General features: G+C 40.5%; 1 protein-coding gene across 1 annotated transcript in view; it reads right to left on the minus strand.

Moving 5' to 3' along the window:
- The window catches only part of LOC106083517 (putative uncharacterized protein DDB_G0285119), a 118,281-nt gene that overhangs the window by 17,112 nt on the left and 79,940 nt on the right, over positions 1–21,229 (minus strand). The window contains exons 3-4 of the mRNA XM_059367196.1: positions 14,200–15,457; positions 8,342–8,462 (exon numbers count right to left, since the gene is read on the minus strand). Coding sequence (XP_059223179.1) covers positions 8,342–8,462; positions 14,200–15,457 — 1,379 coding nt within the window. The remainder of the gene's footprint in view (positions 1–8,341; positions 8,463–14,199; positions 15,458–21,229) is intronic.

A 21,229-nucleotide genomic window follows, 5' to 3' on the forward strand; every position in this document is an offset into this window, starting at 1 on the left:
CAGCTATACCCAAATGTGGGCCGATTTGGACCATACTCAACAAAAATGTCCTCGTTCTAAGCTTCAGAAAAATCTGGTGATGAATACGCTTTTTATGGGCTCAAGACCCTGGATTGGAAGATCCGTCTTCCTATATAAAACCATGCTAAATTCGACCGGGCGAAACTTGGGAACCCACCACCATGGATTTTGATAAACAATATAAACCGATCTTCCGATTTGACTTCTTCAGTCCTTACAAGCCTCAATTTTTGTCCGATTTGGCTGAAATTTGTTATTACTTTCAACAACTGTGTCAAGTACGGACCAAATCGGTCCATAACCTGATACGGCTCCCATAGAAACCGATCTCCCGATTTGACTCCTTGAGTTCTTACGAGCGGCAATTTTTGTTCGATTTGGATGAAAGTTTGCGTGCAACTTCCAACACCTGCGCCAAATACGGTCCAAATCAGTCTATAACCTGATATAGCTCCCATGTAAACCGGTCTCTCGATCATCCTTGTTTGGTTCCTAGAGCTTTATTTTTTGATGGTTTGGTATGTAGAATAAAATTATGCCCTTCTACTAAATTTATTTTGTATAAAATTTTTAGCAGAATCCATTGTGGTGTGTTTCCAATATTCGGCCCCGTCGAACTTAGATGGACGGTCATGGCTAGATGGTTTTAGAATTTTACTAGGATCAAGAATATATATAATTTATGTGGTCGAAATTGGAGGGAATTTAAAGTATCACATTCAGGAGCGTACCAAGAAGGCACTATGTGGCAGGTCGTCGGTTCGGTTTGGGGCCTGAATTCGTTGAAAGTCCACTGGCTCTACACGAGCTGATCAGACCAATACTTACTTACGCCTCGGTAGTTTGTTGGAATGCGATGAAGAGAAGGTGGAACGTAAAGATAATACAACAGGTTCAGAGAACATGTTGTCTTGAAATGGGCGGAACGATGAGGATCACGCCCACTAGAGTACTGAAGACTATTCTAGATTACCGACCCATAGACAAACAGATTAAATGTGAATCACCCAGTGCTGAGATAAGACTTAAGGCGATGGGAGAATGGATAGAGTATAGGAGCAAGTCACATCATCGCATTATAGTCAAGGTGACGATAGTAACGCTGGAAGAAATTGAAGAGGTTTCTGATCGGATCTGAGACGACGCCTGAGCGTTAGTGCAAAGCACTACTACCAGCGGCAAAATCTTGCATTGACAGAACTCAACCATCTGGAAGTTCATACTACACAGATGGATCAAAGCTAGTGGACGGGGAGGGCCTGGTGGTCTACATTGACTGAGATCTGTTTTTGACTGCCTGACCATAATGTGGTACTACACGCAGAGAACCGGGCGATCACGAAATGCGTGAGGCGGTGTGGTGTTAACGCGAGGACGTCGAGTGTGAACATCTATAAAATCAGGGCAATAACAACCAGATCGATAGTCATGAACAGTCTTGAAGGGTAAGAGGGAGACTAACGCCTTCTCTGAGGATGGCACGATCCACATCTTTGGATGCCATGCCATGCCATGTAGTATGCTTGAGGACAACGAACTCGCTTAGGCAAATCGGTGCGGCAAGTGATAGCATGTAAAGGGCATGTGGTGAGATGTTAGACCATTTCCTATGTTATTTGGCTGGCTTTCGCGGATAACAGACATCGGCACATAGGTGGGGACCCAATGCAAGGCTTAAACCAACTAAGGGGCGTGGTATGGAGAACAATTAATGATTTTGTAAGTAGTAATTTCAGGCTTCGAATTTCTTTTTCGAGGTTACTTTTTATACCCACCACCATAGGATGGGGGTACACTAATCTAGTCATTCCGTTTGTAACTCCTCGAAATGTTCGTCTAAGACCCAATAAAGTATGTATATTCTTGATTGTCTCGACGTCCTGGGTCGATCTAGCCATGTACGTTCGTCCATCCGTCCGTCCGTCATTAGAAATCACGATAGCGGTCGAACGCGTAAAGCTAGCCGCTTGAAAATTTCCACAGATACTTAATATTGATGTACGTCGTTGGGGATTGCAAATGGGGGCCATATCGGTTGAGATTTAGATATAGCTCACACAAAAACCGATCTTCACATTTGACTTCTTGAGCCCCTGGAAGCCGCAATTTTGCTGAAATTTTTCACGTTGCGTTCTATTTTGACTTCCATCAAATATGCCAAGTACGGTTCAAATCTCTCTATATCCTGATATAGCTCCCATATAAACCGGTCTCCCGATTTGACTTCTTGAGCCCCTGGAAGCCACAATTTTTGTCCGATTTGGCTGAAAATTTTCACTTTGTGTTCTGTTATGACTTTCAACAAATGTCCTAAGTACGGTTCAAATCGGTCTAAACCTGATATAGCTCCCATATCAGCCGATCTCCCGATTTGACTTATTGAGCCCTTACAAGCCGCAATTTTTACCCGAATGTGTTGAAATGTGTTCTGTACACATAGTGTTCTGTTACAGCTTCCGATAACTGTGCTTAGTACGGTCCGAATCGGTCTATAATCTGATATAGCTCCCATATAAACAGATTTCCCGATTTGACTTCATGAGCCCTTATAAGCCCCAATTTTTGTCCGATTTGGCTGAAATTTAGCATGTGGTGTTCTGTTATGACTTAAAATAACTGTGCCTAGTACGGTCCAACTGGGTCTAAAACCTGATGTAGCTTCCATATAAACCGATCTCCCGATGTATCCTTAGAAAATTATGTGAGCTGTGTCAACTTTCTCACATAGTTCATTTTGAATTTCATTCAAAAGGGTATTTGCACTTGTTCAAGGATGTCATGTCACCTGTGGTTGTGCCCGCTATTTAGTTCTCGTTGTACGTGGCTACACCATGAATTGTCTTCGCCCTATCTTAGACATACCCCATGCTGCTGCTGTTGCCTTTCTAGACATTGCCCGTAGGGTAATAATTTAAGATTAGTAATTTTTGATAAGAGCGTTAACAACGGAAATAGAATTTGCTGTCCTATACATCATTGCATATAATGCGACGTCTAACGTCCTCCCTCCCCCCACTCCCCATTTGGACTTTCCGTTGTTGTCTATATTAAAGCGTGTCCTTCTCCACCTTATTCACCGACTTATTTATGTGCCATAGTCTGGTTTCTGTTTTGTGGTTTTGTCATCTTATCTATGTGGTGGTGTATGTGTTTTTCTTTATCCTCTCCACTTTTTCTCGTTTCCATTCCGGTGTCATTTTCACTCGGAAAACTCTCATGTACGAATTTCATCTATCATTGAACTTTATCTGAAATTGTGCATCTAGCACACACTCACACTTTTCCATCTTTCACACTTCCCAATCTCATCTCCCCCAGCATGTGATTCGGATTCGTATTCAGTGGAAATTGTGGTTCATGGCCACGCAAATCGGTGAATAAGGTGGATGGATGCGCTATATTTTTCTGCAGTGATTTATTACCCGAAGTGAGTGTGAAGTGGTTGCTATGATTGCAGGAGTGTTGGAGTTGATGAGTGATGTGGAACATTTGTTTATGGCAATTTGATTTTGTTGAAGTCTTTTTATATCCAAATTAAAAGGTTTTAAATTATTTTCATAATAATATCTTCAATTCTTTGTGGATTTTATTAAATGGTTAAGCCTTGCCAAAGTCTTGCCTTAGGTGGTAATCAAATCATTTAAAATTTATATGTAAAAAATCAAAATGTTACTGCTGATAAAAAACCAATTTGATCACGATATGGTAGATGGAAAGCATTCATCCAGCGTGTTAGATGTACGATCGATCCAAGGAGCAAACATAGATTCGGTAGATTACAAAAAGGGTATAAAAAATTAGATCCAAGTAATGGGAGGTTGCCCCAACCCCAAATACCCCCAAATGGGGATATTAGCCGACCATGGCTTTATGAGACTCAAATGCAAGGTATTTGGGAGTAGATAACGAATGTGACATTAATATTTGCATTCAAGTCTAGGTGGTGCTTTTCCTCCTAAAGATACATCAAATGGGTTATTTGACCCATTATGACAATATGGGACTCAAACGTATGGTATTTGAGAGTAGAAAACAAATTCGATATCCATTTTTGGAGCAAAGTGTTTGGGGCGATATAATGTCCAGTTTAGGAGGTGCCCTAAACTGAACTTCATATCCGACTATGGCAAATTGGCGCTCAAATCAACGGTATTTAGGGGTAAAGAACGAATTTGAAATCTATTTTCAGGGCAAAGTACCGGTGGCCGCCCAGCCCCAAAACACCCACCCAACGGTTCATATTTACTGACCATGGCATTATGGGGCTCAAATTAAAGGGATTTGGGAGTGTTGCACGTATTTGATATCCATATTTGAGTCGATTGTCTAAGCAGCCATCGCTCCCCTAAAAAGCCCTTCTAATTGCCCTAATTTTTAAAAACTGTAGATCCCGGAGATTGGTCATGCGATTCGTTAGAATTTTTTGTTTGCACTCTTACAGTCACTAAGGAGTGTAAAAAGGAGATTAAAGCCTTCTCTGAGGATGACACAATCTGCATCGTTTGGGTGCCGTGCCATAACGGAGTAAGGGGAAAAGAAAGAACAGACGATTTGGCAGTGAAGGCCAAAGGACTGCCGTCGATAAACTTGGTTAACCCGAGGCCTTTCGGGTCGACGCTTTTGGTGTCATAACGGGACACATAAGACTACGAGCTCACTTATGCAAAATCGGTGCTGCAAGTGATAGCATGTGTAGGGAATGTGGGGAAGATGATGAGACGTTGGAGCATTTCCTAAAAATTTAAATTTTCTTCTTCGAGGTGACATTTTAGCTTTTAGAGCGCAGAACCAGCTGATTACTGGCTTAGGTGTATGTCTTTAGTGGCATGGGGCAGATTAATATTTGGACCCACTTTTCAACCTAACCTAACGTAACCTACTGTCACCAAAAAAAAACATGGTTTCTATTCTTGTAGTCTGGTGGCTCTGGGGCCGTCCAAACCCAGCCAAATGGATATATAGACCAATCACGACAATTCAGCGTCATTGGCGGACATATGCTGTAATGGCACGAATTCGATATTCATACTCCGGGGTCAAAGAAGGCGCAGCGGAGCGGGCCGGGTTCGGCTAGTAGCTCATATATATTTGAAAAAGTGATTCAAAGAACTTGACAAACGCTACCCATGGTGGAGGGTATATAAGAGTCGGCCAGGCTGAACAAAGAACGCTTTTACTTGTTATACCAACCACCGACGGATGGGGGTTTATTTATTTTGTCATTCCGTTTGCAGCACATCGAAATATCCATTTCAGACCCTGTAAAGAATGTTTGGGTTGCCCAAAAAGTAATTGCGGATTTTTTAAAAGAAAGTAAATGCATTTTTAATAAAACTTAGAATGAACTTTAATCAAATATACATTTTTTACACTTTTTTTCTAAAGCAAGCTAAAAGTAACAGCTGATAACTGACAGAAGAAAGAATGCAATTACAGAGTCACAAGCTGTGAAAAAATTTGTCAACGCCGACTATATGAAAAATCCGCAATTATTTTTTGGGCAACCCAATATATTCTTGATCAGCGTAATATCTAAGACGATCTAGCCATGTCCATCCGTCTGTCCGTCTGTCTGTCGAAATCACGCTACAGTCTTTAAAAATAGAGATATTGAGCTGAAACTTTGCACAGATTCTTTTTTTGTCCATAAGCAGGTTAAGTCCGAAGATGGGCTATATCGGACTATATCTTGACATAGTCCCCATATAGACCGATCCTCCGATTTAAGGTCTTAGGCCCATAAAAGCCACATTTATTATCCGATTATGCTAAAATTTGGGACAGTGAGTCGTGTTAGACCCTTCGATATTCTTCGTCAATTTGGCCCAGAACGGTTCAGATTTGGATAGTTGCCATATAGACCGATTCTCCGATTTAGGGTCTTAGGCCCATAAAAGCCACATTTATTATCCAATTTTGCTGAAATTTGGGACAGTGAGTTGTGCTAGGCCCTTCGACATTCTTCGCCAATTTGGCCCAGATCGGTTCAGATTTGGATATAGCTGTCATATAGACCGATCCTCCGATTTAGGGTCTTAGGTCCATAAAAGCCGCATTTATTATCCAATTTTGCTGAAATTTGGGACAGTGAGTTGTGCTAGGCCCTTCGACATTCTTCGCCAATTTGGCCCAGATCGGTTCAGATTTGGATATAGCTGTCATATAGACCGATCCTCCGATTTAGGGTCTTAGGTCCATAAAAGCCGCATTTATTATCCAATTTTGCTGAAATTTGGGACAGTGAGTTGTGCTAGGCCCTTCGTCATATTCGTCAATTCGGCCCAGATCGGTTCAGATTTGGATATAGCTGCCATATAAACCAATCTCTCGATTATGGGTCTTAGGCCCATAAAAGCCGCATTTATTATCCAATTTTGCTGAAATTTGGGACAGTGAGTTGTGCTAGGCCCTTCGACATTCTTCGCCAATTTGGCCCAAATCGGTTCAGATTTGGATATAGCTGCCATATAGACCTATCCTCCGAATTAGGGTCTAAGGGCCATAAAAGCCACATTTATTATCCGATTTTGCTGACATTTGGGACAGTGAGTTGCCTTAGGCCCTTTGATAATAATTCTCAATTCATAACTTTCGAGCATCCCTTATAATAAACAATTTTATCTAATGACAATTAGAGACAGTTGCATTTGATGTATGTACGTCAAAGAAAATCAAAAAATTTTGTTTGTTATACCTTTCATCTTGGGCAGGGGAAATGCTTTCTCTGGAATCTGAATCGTAAATCTATTTCAAATTTCAACAACAATTTTCAATTTACATTTCAGATTTCATAATAGATTATGCAGCATTTGGCATGTGTTATTTAGCAAATTTAAATATTTTATTGCAATAGAAATTGCCGTCTTTATTTCTATTTAATATTGAATTGAATCTTTGATTGCATCGCTTGTAACACAATAGTTTTAGTTCATTAATTTTGGCCATAATGGGGATAAAACAAGATTTCTTACACTCATGTCATGATTTAACAAAATTATTATCCAAAGGTAAATACAGTTTTGGCCAGTGGTTCATTGGTATTCAAATATCTTCCACATAAATACATTTGAAGACTGTAGTTAGTTGGGGTTTAAAATAGAGTAACGTTTAGCCTTAGGCCGGAATGTATCGTGTGTTAACAATGACTTGTAACAATTTCCTTGGAACAAATCACAAGGATTCTAGGCAACAAACATCATTTCCGAAATCAAGACACACTGGCATTGTTTAAGAATTTTTAAACATGCACACACATTTACAGCAAAGTGATAAACAGGAAATAGAAATGTAGAGATAAGGTATTAGGATAGTGTCATACACAAACTATCTTACAATTCATCTGCCACATAAATGTCGGGTGTTTGTTTGGAGTGAAAGAATTTTAAACGAAAGTGGTGTAACGTTGCATTAAGAAAGTCAACTCCAGCTCCACTTCGTATGCGATTCGTCCGCAGCACATTGTAAAAGCATTCTATATCGGCAATATTAGTTGTTGTTGTAGTCACATTTACATGTGGAGGTGGCGATCCTCGTCAAGCTCCTGTAGGTGAGCAAGCTCGTTCCGATCCAAAGAACCGATCGCCGCGGGAACAGGGTGGTCATTGGTTATTTAAAGGCGCCAATAACTCGCCTTGCCATAGCGAGCATCATAAGCACTCAGTATTTGTGCAAGAGCCGGTGCCACCCGTCCTCTCACTGAGACTCTCCGTTCGATACCGCTGATTGTCCGCGACTGCCGTTGCAGCTACTTCGTATGGAGCATTCCACTATCCGCAAACTGTGAGCGCGCCCGGTTGCTCGCAGCTAAGCTTTTCATGACAGCAATGAACACAACACAAAATGGGCCTCAATGTTCCAGGGATATCTAACTATCCCGCTCATAGTATCCTATCACTCTAAAACGCCACCCTTTGCATACTTCCCAACATTCACACATGACAACAAATGCTGTGTAATTTATGCAAAAATGCCCCAATGCAAATGACTAATCAGCATCTGTGTGATAGATAAACATAAAATGAATAAATAAATAAACTATTAAATATTTACTTTGGCCAATGCCTTGGTTGGGTGTTGTTGATTGCCATTTAGGCAGGATGCAAGAGCACAAGGAGAACTGCTTGTAGCAACAGCTTGTAAAAAGGATATTTTGAATGCTAATTAAGCACACAAGACCCAATGATTAACTATCAAAATATTCGAAATGAGGGGCAACACAAATGTGGATGATTTATTCATACCTTTTTGTGCAAACAAATTAATGAGATGCAAAAAAGACAGTCATGATGAGTGTGTTGCCTGTTTTGTCATTTCCACTTACCTATCGATATTGGCTGACCGTGCCTGGAGCGTATTGATGAGGCTCTTAACATATCCATAATCAACGCTTGCCCAGAAAGTTGTATGCCTCCAGGAACAATTTTAAGTGGGCCCATGCCTTCCTATGGAAAAATATGAAAAAGATAAAATGTTAATTTTTTTTTAGTTTTTGCTAATGAGGATAGTCATAATTTATGTTAAATATGCTTTGCAACAATGGCTTGAATGCGGCTTAGGATTAATGCATGTAGTAAAATGCCTTTGGCAAAAAATATGTCAAATTTTATAATTTCTGCTATGCGTTACACTTTGGAATATTGTTGTAAGTATGGATGATTAAGGTTTAATACAAAGGATTGGATAAGCCAACTCGGAGGCCTGTTTTCAGGCTTCAGTCCCCTTATCGGCAGATCGGTTTATATGGCAGCTATATCTAAATATAGTCCGAACCAAATCATATTTAGGTCGGATGTTAGGAGGTCTTAACTTACTCACTGTTTCAAATTTCAGCGAAATCAGCTAAAAAATGAAGCTTTTATGGGCTGCAGACCCTTTATCGGGAGATCGGTTTATATGGCAGCTATATCTATATATAGTTCGATCTGAACTATATTTAGGTCGGATGTTAAGAGGCCCTAACTTACCCACTGTTCCAAATTTCAGCGAAATCGGATAAAAAATAAAGCTTTTATTCGCAGACCCTTTATCGGGAGATCGTCTATATGGCAGCTATATCTAAATATAGTCCGATCTGAACCACATTTCCGTAAGATGTCGGGAGGCTTATGGGCTGCAGACCCTTTATCGGGAGATCGGTTTATATGGCAGCTATATCTATATATAGTTCGATCTGAACTATATTTAGGTCGGATGTTAAGAGGCCCTAACTTACCCACTGTTCCAAATTTCAGCGAAATCGGATAAAAAATAAAGCTTTTATTCGCAGACCCTTTATCGGAAGATCGTCTATATGGCAGCTATATCTAAATATAGTCCGATCTGAACCACATTTCCGTAAGATGTCGGGAGGCTTAAAATAACTCACGGTTTCAAATTTCAGCAAAATCGGATAAAAAATTAAGCTTTTTTTCACTTCAGACCCTTTATCGGGATATCGGTCTGTATAGCAGCTATATCTAAATATAGTCCGATCCGAACCATTTTTGGGACGGATGTTCGGAAAACTAAGACTACCCACTGTTCTAAATTTCATCGAAATAGGCTAATAAATAGCGCTTTTATGGGTTTCAGACTCTTTATCGGCAGATCGGTCTATATGGCAGCTATATCTAAATACAGCCCGATCTGAACCACAATTAGGTTCTCTGTTAGAAGGCGTAAAACTACTCAATGTTTCAAATTTCAGCGATATCGGATAAAGAATAAAGCTTTTATTCGCTTCAGACGCTTTATCGGGATATCGGGGTGTATGGCAGCTATATCTAAATATAGTCCGATCAGAACCATATTTGAGACGAATTTCGGAGGGCCTAAGATAACCCTCTGTTTCAAATTTCAGCGAAATAGGGTAATAAATAGCGCTTTTATGGCTTTCAGACCATTCATCGGGAGATCGGTCTATATGGTAGCTATATCTAAATACAGCCCGATCTGAACCACATTTGGGTTTATTGTCGGGAAACCTTAAACTTTTCACTGTTTCAAATTTCACCAAAATCGAATGTATTATGAATTTTTTATGGGCATTAGACCCTTTATCGGAAAATCGGTCTATATAGCAGCTATATTTAAATATGGTCAGATTTGGCCCGTTCAAGAACAAGAACAGCGTGCATTTTTTTGAGGCTCTAGAGTGATTACAACAGACGGACGGATAGACTGACAGACACACGGGCATCGTTAAATCGTCTTAGAATTTTACGATGATCCGAATTTTTTTTTTATGTAAAGATAACATTTTAAAAGCATTTTGTTGTTGATCAAAAGCATTTTCCAAAAATTTTTTCTATAGACAATTTTCAATTAATATTCCTAATGACAAAATTTTAACCATTACGCTTGACCCTCGATTCCCTTGTCCAATTCGGATGAAATTTCATATATTCATAACTTATATTGAAGTAGTCAAAAACAAGTAAAAGCGTGCTAAGTTCGGCCGGGCCGAATCTTATATACCCTCTACCATGGAGCGCATTTGTCGAGTTCTCGAGAAGTCAAGACTCAAGATCGGTTTATATGACAGCTATATCAGGTTAAGGACCGATTCGAACCATACTCTGCACAGTTGTTGGATATCATAGCGAAATACTTCGTGCAAAAATTCATTCAAATCGGATAAGAATTGGACCCTCTAGAGGCTCAAGAAGTCAAGGCCCAAGATCGGTTTATATGACAGCTATATCAGGTTATGGACCGATTCGAACCATACTCGGCACAGTTATTGGATATCATAGCGAAATACTGCGTGCAAAATTTCATCCCAATCGGATAAGAATTGCGCACTCTAGAGGCTCAAGAAGTCAAGACCCAAGATCGGTTTATATGCCAGCTATATCAAAACATGGACCGATATGGCCCATTTACAATCCCAAACGACCTACACTAATAAGAAGTATTTGTGCAAAATTTCAAGCGGCTAGCTTTACTCCTTCGGAAGTTAGCGTGCTTTCGACTGACAGACGGACGGACGGACGGACGAACATGGCTAGATCGACATAAAATGTCGCGACGATCAAGAATATATATACTTTATAGGGTCTCAGACGAATATTTCGAATAGTTACAAACAGAATGACGAAATGGTGGAGGGTATAAAAAAAGTAAAAAGGCGTTACTTACCCACTGCCTCGGGTATTAATGTAGACTACCTTTCGTCATAATCCGGTGAAAAGTGCACAATTTATGGCCCCATAGCAGCTATATCCAAATATGTTCCGATTTGGACCAAATTTGACACGGTTATTGATAAGTCATTTTGGTAGTCATATCCAAATATAGACCGATCTGAACCATATACGACACGGATGTCGAAAAGCCTAACATAAGTCACTATATCAAATTTTAGCGTAATCAGATTATAAGTGTGGTTTTTATGGGGCCAAGATATATGATGATATGTGGCAGCTAAATCTAAATCTGAACCGATCTGGACCAAATTGGAGAGGGATATCAAAGCCCCTAACATAACTCACTGTCCAAAATTTCGTTGAAATTGGACAATAAATGCTCCTTTTATGGACCCACAACCACAAACCGAGAGTTCGGCCTATATGGCAGTTATAACCAAATCTGGACCGATCTGTGCCACACTGCAGAAAGATGTCGAGGGGCTTAACCTAACTCACTGTCCCAAATTTTGGCGACATCGGACAATAAATGCACTTTTTATGGGCCGAAAAACTAAAATCGAGAGATCGGTCTATATGGCAGCTGTATATTTAAATCTGGATCAATCTGTGCCATATTGCAGAAAGATGCCTAACTTAACTCACTGTCCCAAATTAAAGTGACTTTAGACAACAAGTGCGCCTTTTATGGGGTAAAGACCTCAATCGAGAGTTCGGTCTCTATGGCAGCTATATCCAAATCTTAACCGATCTGGGCCATATTGCAGAAAGATGTCGAGCGGCTTATTTTTACCCACTGTCCCAAATTTCGGCGACATCGGACAATAATTGTACCTTTTATGGGCCGAAAACCTTAAATCGAGCGATCGGTCTATATGAGAGCTGTATCCAAATCTGGACCGATCTGAGCCAAATTAAAGAAGGATATCGAAGAGCCTAATACAACCCATCGTCCCAAATTTTGGCAAAATCAGACAATAAATGTGCTTTTTATGGGATCAAATCCTTAGGTTAGGTAAGGTTAGGTTGAAAAGAGGGTGCAGATATTAATCCGCCCCATGCCGCTATGGACATTTGGCACACCATAAGCCAATAATCGGCTTGTGCCAAATCCTTAAATCGGGATATCGCTATATAGCAGCTATATGCAAATCTTGATCGATCTATGCCACATTGCAGAAATATGTCGAGGGGCTTAACATAACTCACTGTCCCAAATTTCGGCGACATCGGACAATAAATACGCCGTTTATGGGCCGAAAACCTTATATTTAGAGATCAATCTATATGGCAGCTATATCCAAATCTGAACTGATGTGGGCCAAATTAAAGAAGGTTGGTGAAAGGCCCACACAACTCAATCTCCCAAATTTCGGCGATATTGGACAATAAATGTGCCTTTTGTGGGCCCAAAACCTTAAATTGAGAGATCGGTCAATATAGCAGTTATATCCAAATCTAAACCGATCTGAGCGATATTGCGGAAAGATATCAAGGGGCTTTTATGGGCCCAAGACCCAAAATCGGCGGATCGGTCTATATGGCAGCTTCGTCCAAATCTGGACCGATGTGGGCCAAATAAGACGGATGTCGACTGGCCTAACACAACTCGCTGGCCCAAATTTCAACAAAATCAGATAATAAATGTGGCTTTTTGGGCCTAATACCCTAAATCGGCGGATCGGTCTATATGGGGTCCATATCAAGATATAGTCCGATATAGCCCATCTTGAAACTTAACCTGCTTATGGACAAAAAAAAAATCTGTGCAAAGTTTAAAGTTTTCAGACGGATGGACTTGGCTAGATCGACTTAGACTTTTACGCTGATTTTAGCTCTAGGAACCGAACAAGAATAATCGAGAGACCGGTTTATATGGGAGCTATATCAGGTTCTAGACAGATTCGGACCGTACATGGCTCAGTTGTTAGAAGTCATAAGAGAACACAAAATTTAAATTTAAATTTTGCAAAATTTCAGCCAGATCGAATGAAAATTGAGTCTTCCTGGGGTCCAAGAAGTCAAATCGGGAGTTCGGTTTGTATGGGAGTTATATCATATTTTAGACCGACTACTTGCCACAGTTGTTGGAAGTCAAAAAAGAACACTATGTGCTCAATTTCAGCCAAATCGGATGAAAATTGCGGCTTCCAGGGGCTCTAGAAGTCAAATTGGGAGATCGGTTTATATGGAAGCTATATCCAAATCTGAATCAATATGGCCCATTTGCAAACCCCAACGACCTACGTCGATATTATGTATCTGTGTCAAATTTCAAGCGGGTAGCTTTACGCGTTCGACCACTATCGTGATTTCGACAGACGGACGGACGGACATGATTCTCTCGGCGCAGAATTTCGAGACGATCAATAATATTTATACTTTATGGAGTCCTAGATCAAATTTTGGAGGTGTTACAAACGGAATGACTAGATTAGTATACCCCTATCCTATGGTGGTGGGTATAAAAATAAGCCGATAACTGGCTGTGGTGATTGTTCGTAGTGGCATGGAGCAAATTAGAATCCGCATTGTCGTTTCAAATCAACGTAACCCTCACCTAAAGTATGGAGGCCACCGTAGCGAAGAGGTAAGCATGTGACGCTGAACGCCTGGGTTCGAATCCTGGCGAGACCATCAGAAAAAATTTTCAGCGGTGGCTTTCCCCTCCTAATGCTGAGGTAATATGCCATGTCAAACTTCTCTTCAAAGAGGTGTTGCACTGCGGCACGCCGTTCGGACTCGGCTATAAAAGAGCTTAAACTTGAATCGGACTGCACTCATTGATAGGTGAGAAGTTTGTCCCTGTTCCTTAGTGGAATATTCATGGGCAAAGTTTGCAATTTGCAATCTAAATTTTTCATTGACTTAGGGTCCCTATTAATGCAAACCCCATCATATGGAGTGGAATTATTCGAGTGAGGATGCTCACGTCATTGCTATTGATTGCCAATGAAATTTCTTCTCCCTTCTGTCTATTTGATTGTTCAAAAATACATTTTGCTATGAATTCATTTCGTTTTTTTTCTACATTACAATGATCTTTACCTACCGTTGAGAATTCCATGACCTTCAGTATCCAAAGTGTCAGACCCAAATTAATGATTATCAACAGCATTAGAAGTACCAACAGGGTATATAGGCACTTCTTGCGCCATCCAATTAGGCCCAAATTCATTTCAATGTCATCGACTAGACTCGAAGTGTTGCTAAAACCCTTGGCCGTTGTTGTGGTCCCACTGCCCCCACTGCTACTCGCTTGCATTTTAGCCGTCAAATGCTGTTGCCTTGAATTATTGACTGTGGCCGTTGTGGAGGTGTTGAGGTGGCGCTTCGTTGACGTTGTGGCGGTGGAGCTTTTCGTTTTAAAATTTGATTTCAGGTGAGGCGGTGACGATGATGTCGATGCAGATGGTGCACATTTAGTGTCATGCACTAAATCCACCACCCCATCGGCAATGAATGAGGAGGAAGATGGCTGATGCAGTTTTGTGATGGCAGCCGCTGTAGCTGCTTTGCCAGCCGCCAGAGGCAGGGTGTGTGTACGTCGTGTCGAACGATTTGCGGTCGTTCCGTTACCGTTTTCCGTTGGAGCAGTTCCTTTTCCGCTGGCGATTAGTGAGGATGTGGACGATGTTGAGGCGTAGTTAAGAATGGAGGTGTCTGTGATAATCACACCTGTGTTGCTGTTTATCACCGTCTTTGTATCATTGGCGGTGGTGCCGTTGTTGGAACGATGTTGCTGATAATACGGACGTGCTGGCTGCTCCTGAGGCTGATGCTGGTAATGGCTATTATGCTGCTGTGCCGGTTGTAGCTGACCCCAATGGTGTCTTATGAGGGCCAAGTTGTTGGGACTTCCTTTGGTCGTTGAATTACTGTAATCTTCACTTAAGGTTGTTGCACTTTCATTCGATCCTAATGGTGGCCTTTTTGTGGCCGAGCTAAGACCATAGCCATTGTTTGCCTGAGTATTGTTATTGTTGTTGTTCTGCAACTGCTCGTATTGCCGGCTCTTGTTTTGCAGTTCTTCCTCTTTCAGCAGTTGTTGTTGCTTCTTGCGCTTAAATGTCGATGTGGGTGAGGTGAATACAAAAGTTGAGCCTCCTTCGGAATGTTGTAATGGCTGTTGTTGGTGTTGCTGTTGGCTTTGAACTCTCGTATCGCGTATCTCTGTTTTATTCAAATCATTTGCCAATACCGCAGCAGAGTTTGAGGTGGTAGCTGTGACCGCTGTTGCACTAGAAGTCTGTGAAAGAATTTCGGGAGGTTGTAGTAAAGTGCCATTGATCGCATAACCATTACTTTTACTACGGGGATTGGTTATTTTTTGTTGGATATTATTTTTTGTAAGACGAGTTTAGATGGAGGTAAGTTGATAGTGGTGGTTATTGTTGGTAATATGATGGGGATATTAATCGATTTTTTTTATTATTATTATTTTTGATTGTTTGGTTGTGGTGGTTGGTTGGTGGTTGTGGCATGATGCAAATGTTTTTTTTAATGCATGGAGGAGGGTTAGAAACGAGTTGAGGTTATATGCAAATAACAAAAATATGAATATATCATTAACTGGGTTAACATTGGAACATTTTAAATATACATATATATGGGGTTACTACAGAGAACAAAGTATAGCATGCAAAATAAACAAGGAATGGCTTTGCAACTCCATAGATATATTGTTAAAAGCAAGTAAAAACGTTTCAAGTTAGGCCGTGGCGATCTTGGGTCTCCCACCACCATGGATATATTAATAACCCAATTTATATCTTAACATGGGCTGGTCTGGATCACATTTGATTCAGGTCCCGAGAGCTCTATTATAAATCACGGTGTCAGCGAAGTCTTTTTATTTGATTAAGATCCTAAATTTGAAAGATCGGTCTATATGGCAGCTATAATCAAATATTGTGCGATCTGGATCCAATTCTGGTCGGACAACGGAAGGCCTAATACAAGCCAATGTGTCAAATTCCAGCGAAATCATATAATAAATGCATCTTTAAGGACATTTAGACACTATTGCGACAGGTCGGTCTACATGGCAGTTACAACTAAATATCATGCGATCTGATCCATATTTTGGTCGGATGTTGGGAGGATTAAACTAACACACCATTTCTAATTTCATCAAAATCGGATAACAAAATAAGGTTTTTATGGTATACAGACTCTTAATCGGCAGATCGGTCTATATGTCAGCAATATCTAACTATAGTTCGATCTAAACCATATTTGAGTGCGATGTCAAAAAGCTTGAAGATCGGTTATATTTGAGTCGGATTTGGGGAAGCTTGAAAAAAAAAAACACAAGTAAAAAGGCGTTAAGTTCGGCCGGGCCGAATTTTGGATACCCACCACCTCGGGTATACATGTAAACCACCTTTCATCAAAATCCGGTGAAAATTACATACCTTATGTCCCATAGCAGTTATATCGAAATATGTTCCGATTTGGACCAACTACTAATTAGTACAAGTCATTGTTCAATTGTGTATAACACAATATTGGTCTTTTTAGTAGCTATATACGACACGGATGTCGACAAGCCTACCATAAAAAAATGTCGAAGAGCCTAAAACCAAGTACTGTACCCAATTTCGGCGAAATCGGACAATAAATGACCCTTTAATGGGCCCAAAACCTTAAATCGAGAGATCGGTCTATATGGCAGCTGTATTCACATCTGGACCAATCTGGGCCAAATTGAAGAAGGACGTCGAAGGACACAACTCACTGTACCAAATTTCAGCGACATCGGACAATAAATGCGCCTTTCATAGCCCAAAACCTAAAACCGAGGGATCGGTCTATATGGCAGCTATAGCCAAATCTGGACCGATTTGTGCCACATTACAGAAATAAGTCAAGTGCCTCAACTTAACTCACTTTCCCAAATTTCGGCGAAATCGGACAATAAATGCGCCTTTAATGGGCCCAAAACCTTAAATCGAGAGATCGGTCTATATGGCAGCTGTATTCACATCTGTACCGATCTGGGCCAAATTGAAGAAGGACGTCGAATTGCCGAACACAACTCATTGTCTCAAATTTCAGAGACATCGGACAATAAATACGTCTTTCATGGCCCCAAAACCTTAAATCGAGAGATCGGTCTATATGGCAGCCGTATTCAAATCTGGACTGATCTGGGCCAAATTGAAGAAGGACGTCGAAGGGCCTAACACGACTCACTGTCTCAAATTTCAGAGACATCGGACAATAAATGCGCCTTTCATGACCTCAAAACCTAAAACCGAGAGATCGGTCTCTATAGCAGCTATAGCCAAATCTGGACCGATCTGTGCCATTTTGCAGAAGTATGTTAAGACCCTTAACTTAACTCACTTTCCCAAATTTCGGCGACATGGGACAATAAGTGCGCCATTTATGGGCGCAACACCTGAATCGCGAGATCGGTCTATATGGCAGCTATATCCAAATCTGGACCGATAAGAGCCAAACTGAAGAAAGATTTCAAAGGTCCTAAGCCAACTCTTTGTCCCAAATTTCAGCAAAATCGGATAACAAATGTGGCTTTTATGGGACTAATACCCTAAATCGGAGGATCGGTTTATATGGCAACTATATCCAAATCTGAACCGATCCGAGCCAAATTGACCAAGGATGTCGGAGGGCCTAACACAACTCACTATTCTAAATTTCAGCAAAATCGGATAATAAATGCGCCTCTATGGGCCCAAAGCTTTAAATCGAGAGATCGGTCTATTTGGCAGCTATATCCAAATCTGGACTTATCAGGGCCAAATTGAAGAAAGATGCCAAAGGACCTAAGACCACTCACTGTCCCAAATTTTAGCAAAATCGAATAATAAATGTATCTTTTATGGGCCTAAGACCTTAAATCGGAGGATCGGTTTATATGGCAGCTATATCTAAATCTGAACCGATCTGCGCCAAATTGACTAAGGATGTCGGAGGGCCTAACACAACTCACTGTTAAAAATTTTAGCAATATCGGATAATAAATGTGGCTTGTATTGGCCTAAGACCCTAAATCGGCGAATCGGTCTGTATTGGGGCTATATCAAGATATAGTCCGACATAGCCCATCTTCGAACTTTACCTGCTTATGGACAAAAAAAAGATCTGTGCAAAGTTTCAGTTCAATATCTCTAGTTTTAAAGACTGTAGCGTGATTTCAACAGACAGACGGACACACGGACGGACATGGCTAGATCGTCTTAGATTTTAATGCTGATCAAGAATGTATATACAGTACTTTATGGGGTCTCAGACGCATATTTCAAGATGTTACAAACAGAATGACGAAATTAGTATACCCCCATCCTATGGTGGAGGTTATAAAAATATTGATTTGATTTTTAAATTCAGCGAAATCGTATTAGATATGCCGCTTTAATGGGCTACAGACCCTTAACCGAGAGATTGGTCTATACAGCAGCTGTATCTAAATATAGATCTGAACCGATTTTTGGGTCCTGAAGCTTAAAACAATTAATTTTTTTCACATTTCAGAGAAATAGGGAAATAAATAAAGCTTTTATGTGCTTCGGACCTTTGTGGCTAGACATATTGCTGCGACCACTGCCGTGAGTTTAAGGGAGCTTTTTCTTTGGTCATGTGGCGGCTACGGACAATGTATTATCCTTGACACAATGTCCGATGTTTCAGGCAGTGTGGATTACACCCTACGTGAGACGCTTTTGGATAAAAAGTACTGTACCACTATTCCGGGTCGAACCGATTGGAACTACGATATCCCTGGTAATAGAAGATACATAGACTTCTATACCGATGGTTCCAAACTAAACGACCAGGTGGGTTTTGGGGTGTGCTGTAAAGATCTAGAACTAGTCATATGGAAAAGGTTACCTGACCACTGCAGTATGTTTTGGAAAGGGCAAGAAAGGAGACTCTTGCCCTATACACCTGCAAGAGAGCCATAGGCAAAAGTTGGGAGTTTAGGCCGCGTATCATGCATTGGGTATATACTGCAGTTGTCAGAATAATATGGTGTTGTAATCTGGTGGACGGCGCTTCAAAAGTCCACTTACTGCTCAATACTTAACCGGATCCAAAGGATGGCTTGTTTGTGCATCACAGCCGCATTGAGGACGACACCATCTGATTCACTGAACTTTATGCTACATCTAGTGCCTCTGGACATTGTGTCTAGACAAATTGTTGCGATCACTGCCGTGAGGTTAAGGGAGCTTTTTCTTTAGTCATGTCATGTCCGAAGTTACAGGCAGTGTGGATTACACCCTATCTGAGCCGCTTTTTGATAAAAAGTATTGTACCACTATTCCAGATAGAACCGATTGGAACTAAGATATCCCTGGTTTTAGAAGTTACATAGACTTCTATATGGATGATTCCAAACTATACGAGCAGGTGGGCTTTGGGCTATACTTTAAAGATCTAGAACTGGTCATATCGAAAAGTTTACCCGACTACTGCAGTGTGTATCAAGCGGAGATTCTTGCAATTAACGAAGTGGTGGAATGGCTAAGTTATAATGTCATAACGACGATTGGCATTAATATCTTCTTAGATAGCCAGGCAGCCATTTAATCACTGGGTAATGTATTTCTGAACGCAAAAACTGTACTCGGCTGTCGCAGATCTCTCAATGAGATGGAGGAACAGTTCAAAATTCACCTGTTCCGGGTGCCGAGCCACAGATATATCGCAGGGAATTGTAAAGCGAAAGTAGGATATTTAAACTAAGTTTTCAGGAGCAGGCCCAAAGACAACATTTGATAGATGTTCACAATAAGGGGGCTGTGAACATTCCAAAACTATGTAGCTTATTCAACCGCTTTGCTGTCACTGGCTAGAACAGACGTCTCAGTCATTCTGTCCGTCATGACAGGTCACTGCGTAATCGGAAAACATGCTTGCAGACTGTAATTGCCAGCAACGACTTTGCAGAAGCTGTGAGTACATCGAAGTAGAAGAGACTATAGAATACCTTCTGTGTATGTGCCCCGCACTAGCAGTCAGAAGGAGTTCCACTTTGGGTTCTCATTTCTTTGAGAATATGTCTGATTTAGAAGATATGAACATCTGGATGGTTCAACGGTAGGCACTAGAAGGCAACTTCCTTCTTCTATTCCTGTGGTATTACAATGGACGAAAACGTCTTAGTGAGTCTGATGGCAGACTATCAGCTATAGCAGCTATATCCAATTATGATCCGATTTGGATTTGATACCAGCTCAATATCTCAATTCTTGATGGCTGTAGAGTGATTACAACAGACGGAAAGACATACGGACATCGCATAATCGTCTTAGAATTTTACGACGATCCGAAACATATATACTTTGTAGGGTCGGAAATTGATATTTCGATGTGTTGCAAACGGAATGACTAAATGAATATACCCCCTATCCTACGGTGGTGGGTATAAAAATAGGTTTCCTGTTTTTTAAATTATCTGTAATTTCTCTGCTAAAACCCCTACTTCAAATATAAAATATTGAAAAAACTAACAAAATATCAATATTTACGTTACTTTTCCCAAAAAGGAGATATTTTTGGGTTTTGAAAAATTTTCTTGCATTTTAAAATTTAGACGAAATTTAAAATCAAACTACTTCGAATTACTACGGGAAAGAAGACTTTGAATGAATGAATGGGCCTCTAGCAATCTCAAGTAAAAAGAAGTAAGAACGCATTAAGTTCGGTCGGCCGAGGCGATCTGTATCACATTGAGGATGTGTAGGGTTATTATAAAACTAAGTGTATCAAAAATTCTGCGAATCGGTTAATATTACAGATCGGTATATATGCTAGTCTTAAGTGTTGAAAAGCCACTGGGAGTGGGCTAAGCACTCCCCAGAAAAGTTTTAGTCTTCCTCAGAATTTTAATAATTTCATAGTTTTCGCCAAAATTAGCTAATTTTATTGCTATTCAAAAGATTTTAGCCATACTGAGCACCAAAACATATCGTGAACAAGATCCCACATCGGTTTATATGGCAGCTATATCAGGTTAAGGACCGATTTGAACTATTCTTAGCACAGTTGTTGAATGTCATAACACAACACCTCATGCAAAATTTCAGCCAAATCGGATAATAATTGCG

The sequence above is a fragment of the Stomoxys calcitrans genome, chromosome 4 (genome assembly GCF_963082655.1).
Source record: "Stomoxys calcitrans chromosome 4, idStoCalc2.1, whole genome shotgun sequence".
Taxonomy (NCBI): Eukaryota; Metazoa; Arthropoda; class Insecta; order Diptera; family Muscidae; genus Stomoxys; species Stomoxys calcitrans.